The sequence below is a fragment of the Pteropus vampyrus genome, unplaced genomic scaffold (genome assembly GCF_000151845.1).
Source record: "Pteropus vampyrus isolate Shadow unplaced genomic scaffold, Pvam_2.0 Scaffold106, whole genome shotgun sequence".
In the NCBI taxonomy this organism is placed as follows: domain Eukaryota; kingdom Metazoa; phylum Chordata; class Mammalia; order Chiroptera; family Pteropodidae; genus Pteropus; species Pteropus vampyrus.
In genome coordinates, this window is record NW_011888887.1 from 5,480,821 (window position 1) to 5,493,551 (window position 12,731).

A 12,731-nucleotide genomic window follows, 5' to 3' on the forward strand; every position below is an offset into this window, starting at 1 on the left:
ACATCATTTTCAAGGCACCCCTTAACGAAGTTAAAATTAGATACCTACTGTTGATCAGTTCTTTGTGTTCAGCGAGGGTTTTTGTAGGATCCAGCCAATACTGTGTGAGGAAGAAAAGGGTAATTATAGAAATTAGTTGCTTTTCATTGGCCTTCACTTCAAGAGCATTTGCAAAGTGTTATTTTAAATGACATTTAAATAATAAATAAAGCATTTACTTTATCATATACACATAACATACAGAAGAGCTTTCTGCAGCCAAACATTAAAAGATAAATGATGTCAATGTTTGGAAAGCAGCAGAGAAGAGAAGAGAAGAGAGACAGTACTCGCTGGGTTCTTAGTTGAATTCTCGTACTGATTATAAGATCAGCAATATCAAGATGCTAATGAGTGACCGACTTACTGCTTTTGGTGGGAAAACAATGGCCACAGAGAATGCCTCCCAAGTCTGTTTTCCAAAGTCCCTATCACAACTCCCTGCAGCCACGTCTCCCCCTAAAAGGTCTTTACCTTCCTCACTTCCAGTCCCTTTCTTTATAGGTGTCACTGCTAGAGGTAAGGAGGAAAGAGATCAAATTAAATGAAACCCTCATCACCTATTTGGGACAGGCTGCTCGGTACAGTGGCTGAGGATGGTCCAGATCCCAGCGCCCGCCCAGCTGGATTCCATCCTGGCTCTCCTCTCATCATAACTATGTAACATGGACCAAGATACTGGACATCTCTGAAACTTCCTCTGGCTTGCTGTGAGGATTAAATAAGTTAATTCATGTAAAGCCTTTGGAATAGCCCCTGGCTCATACAAAGTACGTAATATTCACTAACGATGATTATTATTAAGGTGTGAGGCTCATTCCTATTGTGCCTTTAGCCAGCCTGAGGTACTTGCTTATTAATTCCAATTCATCTTTAATGAACAGAATTTCAGACAGTGATGGGAAAACTTTTGGCCCTGGGGAGAGGTCTTCCTTTAAATCCCCTCCTTTTCACTGAAAGAAAAAGAAACAAGCCTTTAGCCTTTAGCCTCATCTCCATCTGGGGAAAGAGCAAGGGAGAAGCACAGAGGGACATCCGGGTTCCCCTAGAAGCACACGGCCGAAGGGATTCCGGAGCCCTAGAGGATCAGGGGAGGGTAAAGCGGAACCTCTCCCCAGCTGTCCTTGACAAATGCTGGCGATCCCAAGAACCCAGCTAACCAGCTTCCATTTTCTCACATTCCTGAATGAAGAAGGGGCAGTTCTCACAGCAGGGAGGTGAAGCTGGCCCACCTTGAGCCACTGCATTGCCAGCACTCTCAGTTCACCCTAGTAAAACATGCTCACTCTCCTGACACTTCTGGGTCAAGAATCAGGAATCACAGGTCGGAAAAGGGGTCCAAGAGAACCTTCCTGCCCAGTTCCTTCTTCTCTGCTCTGCTCCTCCATCGAAGGTGGAAATGCTTGCTCCGCTATACAACAGTAGCAATAATTACAAATACTTATTATAATAGTTTTTTGCAATCCTCTTACCTTTTATTCCTAATTACAATGAATATAATAATAATTAGTCATACTAAATATATGTCATAATCATTTTATTATAAGATTTTATTACAGGACTAAGCTCTATTCATGTGCAACTATAATCTTCAGTATTTGCTACTCATAAGGCAGTTTCAGTTTTCCAACTGTTTAAAAAATAAAGTTTTTTATATATATATATGTATATATATATATACATATATATATATAACTAACAACAATGTTTATTATTTTGCTCCTAATCACATCTCAATTTTTTGAAGGTCTACACTCACTCACTTTTAAAATAAAAAAGATATTTGAAGCAGAGGCTATAATCAATGACCTGCTTTTGGAGCCCACAGTGATTAAAGATATGGCTCTGCTGTTAAAATAATGGTTCATAAGGAAACACTGATTCATCCAAGTAGAGTAAAATCAGCCCAAATGCTAAGTCGTGTGTTAGACAGAGAGCAGACCCTTTCTTCTAGGTATATAAAGCTATGGATGCTCCTCATGAAATAGAAACATTAGGTGGATGGGCTGTTTCTTGCCATTCACATTAAATAAAACTATCCCTTGGATTTTTCAAAGAGGATAAAACCAAGGAAAATACACACAACTAGCCATGTTTAACACTTGCCTTCAGAACTGTGAGGAATAAATTTGTTGTTGAGAAAAATTTTAAATAAACACTTGCATTAGATTTCTATTGCTGCCTAAGTAGCAGAAGCTTAGCAGCTTACAATGATACCCATTTATAATCTCCAAGTTCTATAGATCAGCTGGTTTCTTTTCTCCAAGTTTCACAAGGCCAAAATCGAGATGTGAGCTGGCTGGGGTCCTAGAGGGTTATTTGTGGAGGGGACCCTACCCATGAGAGCGCTTTAAGGAGGGGACTTGGAGTTGAGCCAGTAGAGGCTCTCCCAGTGTCCCCCAGATGTCAAGGTATGCATATTAGGTCTTAATTTTAGGCCTTATACCACACTGATACATGAGGACTCAGTAAGTGCCTAGGACAAGAAAGAGAGAAGGAAAGGGAAGGGAAGCAGTCTCTGGTTTTACTACTATCTCATCTCATACTGAAATTAGTAGAAAACAGAAATTGGAAGAAAGCTTCTTAATCTCTCCTTCTAACATCATCACCAAAAAACAACTTTACAGATTCCTCAAACCAATATTTTTTTTTTGCCTCCAGAATGTTTTTCAGTTATTAAAAAACTAAATAAAGAAAACAGAAAGGAAACTTTTAATTAAATGTAACAGTAAAGATTAGTTGACCTACTAAAAATTTTTATATTAATGATAATCTCTACACTTTTAAAATAAATCTCTTTCCTTAGAGCAATCTGATTTGTGAGGTGAAAAGTATAATGAAGGTTCTGAGATGAGTTAGAAATTACAATTGTGCAGCAAAAAAAAAAAAAGTCAAGACTCAGTCAAAGGCGGTTCGATCGGCACACTGCACATCAGATATGCTAAGCATCAATGCAGCGCTCGCCACGCATAAATCTCATTTGATTCAAATGGATATCCAGAATTACAGAGGTCAGACGATGGTAAATGCCTCAGAATATAAATAATAAACACGAGCCACCAGATTTCATAAGCTAACATCTCAAATTGTAAAACTCACTTACACTCAACCAAGGAAAAGAAACGACCTTAAGACCAAAGCAGCCATACTATGAGGCACTTGTCACCACTCATTATCAACAAGCAATCAAACATAGCATGTCTGATCACCATGAAACACATCAGGCAGCTATTCCATAACTAATGAGAAAAAGGGCACAAGAAATTGCCAATGAACACAATATCCCATTCATTTAACATTTACGCAATATCCATCATACATGTTCTTTGTGATATGTCAGACCTTGTCCTGGGGAGTGTGGGAAAACAAAGATGACTGAGACCTACCCTTAACCTCGAGGTGCTGAACGCCTAGCAGGAGACACACAGACACAGAATCACAACACAATGCTATACGTGAGACAACAATATGTATAAGATGAGTGAGTATTAGATAATAAAATTAGGTACAAAGAAAATTAGCTCTGCAGGATGACTGTAAGAAGGCATCACTGAAGAGAAAAACTTTGAGCAGTGTGCACATGAATAAAAAGCTTCCCCAAAATATAGAAATGTAGAACAGAGCCTTAAAGTTTTTAAAAAATGGTACCTACCAGCTCAACTGTTCTTAAAGTAAGTGGGTCTGTTTTTAAGTGACAACATGGAATACTCCAGGTTCTTTACAGATGAGTACTATATTGAAATCAATGCCACCCAATAGCTAACAAACACTCAGCTAAGAAATCCATGTTCACAGAAGACTTCCAGAAAGAGAAGTGGTCCATTTAGTTTTTCCATCTTCCCTGGGCAGGGAGACTAGGAGGGGCAGAGAGCTCACCACAGTTAACTGTGGCACTGGGCTTTTCTGAACTGCACTTTGCTGTGAAGCTGTCTTGCCTACCCAGACAGTCGCAAGGACAGACAGCTTTATCTTTCTCATTCTCTCTCAATATTCAAGCTGTTCATTCTCTGGGAAAATCTTTCACTTACTTACTCTTCCTCTTTCCCCACCTCCACCCTTTCAATTTCAAACTTATACCCTGTAGCTTGTATATCCTTACAAGCTGAATCCAGTCCTGTTTCATAGGAAGATAAGATAATAATTAACAGAAGTAGACCCTGACCTCTCATCCTGATTTCTACGGTGGACTTCCTTACAAAGGAGATGGGCTTCCTTACAAAGGAGAACGTTAACAGACTGCAACCCCAACAAACAATCACTGAAGAGTCAGGATGACAGCCCTCCTTGTCTCTCTGACCCTTTGCCAAGGGATAAGAGGCCAGTAGTTAGATGGCCTTACCCTCTTCAGTCTCATCGATCTTAATAACAGCATTTATGCAACCTAGGGAGAATAACAGGTGGGCACATAAGTTCCTTCTTACTCTGGCAGTCTTGGCTAAACGCTCTGAGCATCTTTTATTCACCTTGGCTGATAATGTCTGAATTTCATCAATTTCCTAGGTAACAGTCTCAGAATTAGATTTTAAAACTCTAACACTATCCAGTAAATCAATATCCTAACCTTCAAAATTCAGGGTCCAACCTTTCATTTGACAACTGTTCTTTTAAAGTTTCCTAGAGTTCTAATAGTAGAATAAGTCTTAAAATGTTTTAGATAAAGCTTCACTGCATCTTATTTCATAGTGGGTATAATGCTGATTCTCCCTTAGAGAATGTAAGAACGCTACAATGATATTTAATAATGTTTCCTATAGATTTTTTTTAAAAGGCTTTAAAAACATACACAGTTTTTGTCAGCAAAACAAAAACAACTTCTTGATCTAAGGGAGTATAAAGAGAGTTGGCCATCTATAAGGAACAATGGAGCCACAAAGATCTCAAAAAAGGATACTACCGTTTACTCTCAGGGAGTTCTAGGACTTGACATAATTTGCACATATGTTCCAAGAAATCCATGAGTGTGGTGATAGCTATTTGTGCTTTTCCCAGTGCCCCTGTAGACAGATCTCAGGTCCTCTAAACAACATCAGCAGAACATGGTTTTAGTTTGCTCCTCAGGTACAGTTAGCTCAGGCACCACAACCTAGCTAACGCACAGCAGGGACTAAAACAAGGACCTGTCATCAGGCGATCTGCAGTGAAGGGGAGGAATTGTAATTGGGCCCCATTTTTTCAACAAAAGTGGATTCTAATGAATCATCGTGGCATCGTCTGGCTCCTCATGAAGTGTCACTGGCCCCAATTCTCACCCATGGACCCTGACACCATTCTATGAGTTACAGAGATAACAATAGTAATAGCTAACATTTATTAAAAGCTTACCGCGTGGCAGGTACTACTGAAGACTTTACACGTATATACTCATTTCTCTTAATAACTCTAATGAAGTAGTAACTACTATAATTACCATTTTACACATGAGGAAACTGAGACACTGGGTGTTTAAACTACTTGCTCAAAAGAGCAGAACGGTGGATCCAAGGAACCGAACACCGGTGCATGTTAATCTCAGGCCAAGCCGTTCTCTAGAGTATTGTCTGAATAGGAAGGCATAACTTCAATTTCAAGATTTTTACACACAACTACCAACTCCTCTTTTCTCAACTCACTCCCTTCTGATATTCTGATTCCACTAAGAAGCACAATTCAGTGATCCTACTATCTTTTCATGTTCCCTCCTACCCAAGTCCTCACTTCCCTTTCTACTCATTTACTCATTCACTGGCAGTCTTCCTCAATTATCTTGCACAATCTTTATAATACGCACTAGGAAAAAACCCCACCAACTCTACTTTCTCCAAGCCAGCACCTGAGAGGCTGACTAATTGGAGACTCAACCTGCAAGACCGTAGATAGGCTCACCTGAAATTCATTATCAATAACCTGAGGGAACCCAGAATCTTACCACATTTTATTCTTTCACTTGCCTGGGTAACTCCTTCACACTTTCTCCTACCCCTTTCTCATTCTCAGCTGATAATCTTGCTTATTTCTCTGAGAAAACTGAAGCAATCAGAAGAGAACACGCATCCTTCTTACCAAATCTACCAACCTGTATGTACCCGTGCTAATGTCCTGTCTTCTCCACTTTTATGGTTGAATCGTCCATGCTTCACTTAAGCCCATCCCTTCTCACATTTTCAGAAACATGGTTCCTGCAACTTCCTGCTCTCTTTCCAGCACCAAAGTTCTTCTTTCTACAGAATCATTCCTAGAATATTAAGCTTTATTTTTACCATATTAAAACAAACAAAAACACCTATTCAACACTGTATCTGCCCATTTCACCTCTGCATTTTAAAATAAATCTCTTGAACCCTTTTAGAACACAGTCCAGTACCCACTGCAATGACCTCCATTGTTGTTAAATCAAATTACAGATGCAGCATCTTCACCTACTTTCTTGAAATGAATTTGTCGCCTGGTTTCTAGGACACCACGCCCTCTGGCTTCCCCTCCCACCTCACTGGCCACAGCTTCACAATCTCCTTTGCTGGCTGCTCAGTATCTCCCTAACCAAGAAAGGCTAGATGGCCCTCGGCTCACCACACTTTACATCAAGGCTCATGGCTTTAAATGCCATCTATACACTGACAGCTCCCAAATGCATAGCCAGACCAGAACTGTCCCTGAATCAGGCTGCCTACTTGACATCTCCGTTTAAATGCCTATTAAAAATCTCAAACTGTACATGTTCATAAGGGAAATTATTCTACTCTCCCTTTAAAAATACCTGTTCTCCTGCAGTCTTCCCCATCTCAGTAAATAGACAACACTTTTCCATTGGCTCTGAACAAAATCTCTTTATCCTCTATCTCTTCTATCTACCTGCAAATCCTGTTGGCTCTATGTTAGAAATATAAACAGAATCTCAAGAAGTCTCACCACTCCCTCATCCAAGAAGCCATCACCATTCACCTGGATTTCTTAAAGAACTCCTTTAATGGTATTCCTGCTTCTACCTTGGCAGTTAGAGAACTTCGTTACAAACATAGGTCAGATCAGTGTACTCTTCTGTTCAACATCTTCCAGTGGTCTCCCTTCTTAAAGTAAAATCAAAAGTCCCTATGATGGTCTATAAGGCACTACATAATCTGGCCCCACTCCCTTCACTCTACACTATATGTTTTTGGGATGAGACAGCAGGAAGGGCCTTGAAAGTGTTAGTGGAAGTCTCAGGGCCCTTAAGGAGGCCACTGCTGAGGGCCTACAGAAAAGCAAAGAGAAAGCTATTGGAAAGAGGAAGAAGGGGACTTTACTATCTAGAGGCAGAGAGTTTAGCAGTGCTGTTGCCTGTGGCAACACACAAAATAAAAGATGTACCTAATGAACTGGATGATCCAGATAAAGAGATTTGCAGGCAGACTGTTGAAAGTGCAGATTGGCTTCTCTTGCTGCTTATAATGAAATGCAAGGGGAGAGAGATAAGCTTTAAAAAAAAAAAAAAAAAAGAACTGTTAAATATAAAATAGCCAGGACTTACTGAGTTTAAAATAGAGATTTCTCATCCCTAGACTTATCAAGAGGCAAATGGTGCCACAATTAAGAAATTACTTCTGGATTCAGAGACTGAATTCAGAGTCCTCAGGAAAACAGGAATATAACTGTAAAACTCATTATTAAGTCTTCAAAAAAGATCTAATAGGATGCCTCAGACCCTTTCAAACTAACAAAAGGTCTTCTAATAATCCTAAGGGCATTGTTCCCCAACAGCTGTACAAGGAATCGAAGGTACTGTGAATGAAAAGGGGTTCTATGGAAAGTAACCTCACAGGATGATCTGATCATAAAATTCCTAACTGGGCAAGTCATGGTGGGTAGTCGCATCCTGGGCAAAGAACTTCTTTACTAAAAGGCTTATCTTTTCCTTATGCAAGGCCTGTCCCATAGTTTCTGTGCATCTAGTGAACACATCTTTAAAATGGCAAAATAATCCTTTTTCAGACCCCTCAGAGGCATAACCACCCTCAGGAGAGCACCTAAACTTGCTGACTACCCATGATCCAATCCCCACCTTGCTTCCTCCCACCCTCCTGTAATCTTCTTTAAGTTCCATCCTTAATTTCAAATGCATAAAAGAAACTGCAAAACAAATTCTCAGGAGCATTTGAGATCCTGCTCCCTGGCAACTGTCATTAAGTTTGGGTCAAAAAATAAATCTTATAAAAATTCTTTATAGGTTTGGATGTTCTTACATCAACAGTATAGAAGAGCATATTTCAAAGCAATTTGTGGCCACTGCCTTTGTCTAACAGAGTTGATTATAAGTCGATTTATAAGAAATCCACAGCATTTTAAAAAATATATCAGCTTGGGCTGAAGGAGACAGAGACACCACACACTAACGAGAGGATTGTGGAACAGCATTTTCATCAGACAAACAGCAGGCTGAGAATACTCAGCAGCAAATACACACTGCTTTTTATAGAAAGGGAAGAAACACTCAGAAAACAGAATCAAAAGCCCAGAGAGCAGAGCCAGTCATCACAGTGAATAACTTCTAGGCAGTAAGACCAAGCTCTAATCAAAGAAATGGCTATATGTGCCTCTCTAGACTTCAGATCTATTATGGAGTAATGACTGCTATGTGCCTTCCATTTTCTCCCTGTTCTAAATGGAGGTTTCCATACCAGTTACCCAATTCTATATATGTCCCATCACTCTATGCTGAATTGGGGGGGGGGATATATTTCTTACCCTCTTAATTCACAGTTCTTCAGATCAAGAGGAACTATACTCAAGGGGTTAAATTTAAAGAATGATACTCAAAGAATCTGAAGAATATGCAGCAAGATAAAATTAAGCTCCCATATATCATCAGTTTTTAAAGTGCCTACTTTTGTTAATTCATAGAACAGCTTTCAAATTTCACATTCCAGAAGCTAAAGTGAGTAACTCTCACCTTCTGACCCCCCAAAAATCACCTGCTCAACTTTGAATAATTCCTGAAGCAGCTCTCTTACTGGAACAGGTCACACAAAACATAGACAAACTACCTTAGCTTGTAGCGCATGCAACGTATTTGAAATTTTATATAATTCAAGACACAATAATATAGTAAATAATACATAAAATATATTTCATCAGTAGGCTACTGGCACATCCCAATCAAATCTCTTATTATATTCACGGAGAAAATCCTCTTACAATTCAAATAAGGTTAAATCAAGGTCAGCTTCTCAGAGGTTTGTATCGAACCTCTAGATTAAAAAGAAAAGACTAGTTTCCTAATCAAGAAAATGTCTAGAATCATTAACTCTAAAACCACTGCTTTCTTTAGCCATTCAATCGACTGCCTAAAAATTCCATCCTTTATATCTTATTTAACCAGGAAGAAGAATAGTATAATAAAATGACCATAGTAAGGGAATCAGCAATATTCTTGTCACACACTTACACAACTAAGAAGGTGTGGGTCACAGAAACTGGTCACAGAAAACCTATTTTATTGACAAGAAGAACACAACATACATGCATACTTTACCATATATACAAATACATGTGGTATGTATATATGGTGAGGTTTCTACCACTCCTGATAGTTTTGTTTTGTAGTATTTGTGCTTTAATCATTTTCGACAGTTCCTCCTTTTAATTTATTTTTGGTGATAAGAGGCACCAAGTGCCATTAATGAAGAAAGAACTTTCTATGCGAGACAGAACTCAGCCCTTCACCTCCCTAAACATGAAAAACAACAAATATATAAAAGTCATGGGATAAAATATTTTATGAAACATGACCCATGGAAGACATTCGTGCCTACTGTGATCAACCATCTGAGAGGGGAAAAGGAGGAGGGGGAAAAAAGTAAGAAGATTAAGTTTAAGATGAGTCCTGGAGCTGACTCTAGACAAATCTAGGACCTTCAAAAGCATTTTTGAATCTATGTCAAAATCAACACGTAGAACAAAGAAACTGAAGAACAATTAAAGCATGCTCTGCTCCCCAGGTGCTCCAGTGCAGAAAGCATGCAACACACCAAGCGGCTCTGTGGGTGGCGGCTGGGCAGGCTCCCCTGTCAGCACTTCCCAGGGTTCTTTCAAGCATGTCAGCTGCTGAATTCTCATGATGCATCGCATGACTGCTCAGAAGAGATCAGACTCACTTTAAGCAGAAAATGGTTCCAGAAAAACATTATCTCTTCCTTTCTTAACAGAAACTGTTTGACTATAGCAAAATAGAAAAACCTACTGTTTTATTTAAAATAGTTTATGATAAGCAATTTTTTTTTTAATCATGGGATCCACAACCTAAAAGTTCCTGGTGCCATTACTTGAACTCAAATCTTCATACACCTTCTGCTACCACACACTACAACCATCACTAGAGAAGAATTCAAAACGGCACCCAGTAGCTGGCAACACACTAAGAATATCATATTTTGGTAATTCCTTACAACCCTACATATTTTCAACCTAATTTTCTCGCATCTCAGTAAAGCTTCTTTTCTTTCTTTCTTTTTTTTTTTTTAACATAGGTGAAATTTGGTTAAAATGAACAGAGGAGGCCTTTCATAAGAGAAACAAGGCAATAAATTCAAAGAACATCAGGGAAAGAAAGAAGCAGACAGACATGGAAAGTAGAGGAAGGGAAGTGCTCTTGCCACTGTCTCACCTCCACCTGGCCTGCCCTCATTCTCTAGGTGAGCATTCTTTCCTTCACTAATATTACAGATCACTTAGCTGGCAGTGACAGAAGGTGGTAATAGAGTGATGAAAAGGACACAATCCCTCCCCTCAAGTTGTCTCCAATCAAGTGGGGAATATTACTTAATGGGCAAATACAATGCAGTATTTGTAATATGTGATGGGAGTAGGCCTAAGGCAGGTAGGGGGCGGGGGGCCGTGAGGGAAACCTTCAGGAAGAAGGAGACATCAGAGACATCTCAACTAGATGGTTAGGAAGAGCAGGATTTAACCAGGTAAACATGAGGCAGGGAAAAGAACGAGAGGATGTCCAGGCAGGAAAGCAGCACACACATAACTCCGAGGCACTGTGCTAAAAGTCAGGCGTGCAGGTAGTTAGGTGTGGCTGTAATGTACCTGGAGCATGGGGGTGGGTGGAGCGTGAGTAGGAGGACTGAAGAGAAGAGCTCCTTGCGAGAGAAGAAGCTCAAGAGCAACCAAGGGTCACATATCTTGAAGTACCTTGTAGTCCATGTTAAGGAATTGAGATTTTCCATTAGGGATCCATTAAAAAATTTTAAGCCACAGAGGAGACATCATTAATGTTCCTTTCTGAAAAAAAACTACTACTGCAATGGGGAGAACACTGGAGGGAACAAGAGAAAAGACAGGAACACCAGTCGGAAAGCTTTTACAGAAATCCAAGCCAATATGCTGGCACTGAAACTAGAATTCAGAGATAGAGACTAATTCTAGAAAGGTTAATAGGTGACTGACCCTAAGTCCTGTTTACAACTGCTGTCCCAGCTCAATTATTAACAGTGGCCCTTTTCACTCTCAAAAGTATTCTGGGTTGGATGGTGAATTACACAGCCACTCTAGTTTGAACAACTGGGACGGTGGTGGCATTTGCTAAGATATTCAAACAGATGTGCCAGGCACCTCAGGGATATATACGTGAGAACTTCCTGAATGGTACAGGGGCAATGGAAAGTTTTAAGGGGATTAATTCTCAAATCCTTGACTTCCATGCACAGTCTTTCCTAAAACTGATCTACTTAAGAATAGCTCTGAGAATAAGACACAAGTTCTCCTTTCCACTATGCTCCCCTTTCGCAATCCCCCTTTCCCAATTTAAAGTAGAAAGGCATATCTCACCCATTTCAAGTACATTGTCTCAGGATGTGAAAAATCCCAGGAGTAGAAACACATGAATATTTTAAAATACTAGTGGTTAGCAACATTGCCTTTAATAAAGACACCATAAATTATGTCTTTCCCTACCTTAAACATATTTCTGGTTAGAACTAGATGAGGCGATAGAATGGTATTTTGACCCATACTTAGGTTGTTTTGAATTCAGATATATTATACAATAGGGCAGCAGTGACGATTTTCATTTATCTTGTAACTTCCATCTTCCAACTAAAACTGAAATATACATAGCTCACAAGGAAGAGTCCCATAAGAATAAAACAAATCAAAGCCCTGATAAGCCCACTTCATCTAAGTGACAAAACACTACGCCTTATCTGTCTATTCATCTCAGAAATAAAATTCCAAAGTAAAATACTTATCGCATAACATATGTTAACATTTTTACTTAAATTGGAAAATGACAGAAAAGCAAGTTGGTTTGGCTGACTGGTTTGATGACTGGCTTTGGCAAAGAGTTATACATTGGACACTTTCCATTAAATGAATGAACTAAATCTGCAGCTCCAAGATTCTGATGAAAATATAAAGTACATAATTAGAAATAAGCATTTAATCGAAAATCTTGTATTGGCAAATGTATGTTAAAAGTTAACAATTTTTAATTTTCCTATTCCTTTCCAACTAAATTGGATTAAATCATGTGACCCTAAGTAGAAGAGAAAAAGTATAATACTCCTTTGATAAATCTTGGTAAAGCATTTTTAAATATATTTCTCAGAAATTGTGAAACTGAATTACTATAATGATTAATAAATCATTTGTGAGTCAAGTGGTCTTGAATTCATTGCTTTCAATTAAACTGAGGGAGGACCTAGTGAGTGGTCTGAGAAATCACTTCTCTCAGGAAC

At 39.1% G+C, this 12,731-nt stretch overlaps 1 protein-coding gene across 1 annotated transcript in view; it reads right to left on the reverse strand.

The window, feature by feature from the left end:
- Nucleotides 1-12,731, reverse strand: part of EPB41L4A (erythrocyte membrane protein band 4.1 like 4A) — a 222,581-nt gene that overhangs the window by 117,231 nt on the left and 92,619 nt on the right. Inside the window, exon 3 of the mRNA XM_023533625.1 lies at nucleotides 49-100. Coding sequence (XP_023389393.1) covers nucleotides 49-100 — 52 coding nt within the window. The remainder of the gene's footprint in view (nucleotides 1-48; nucleotides 101-12,731) is intronic.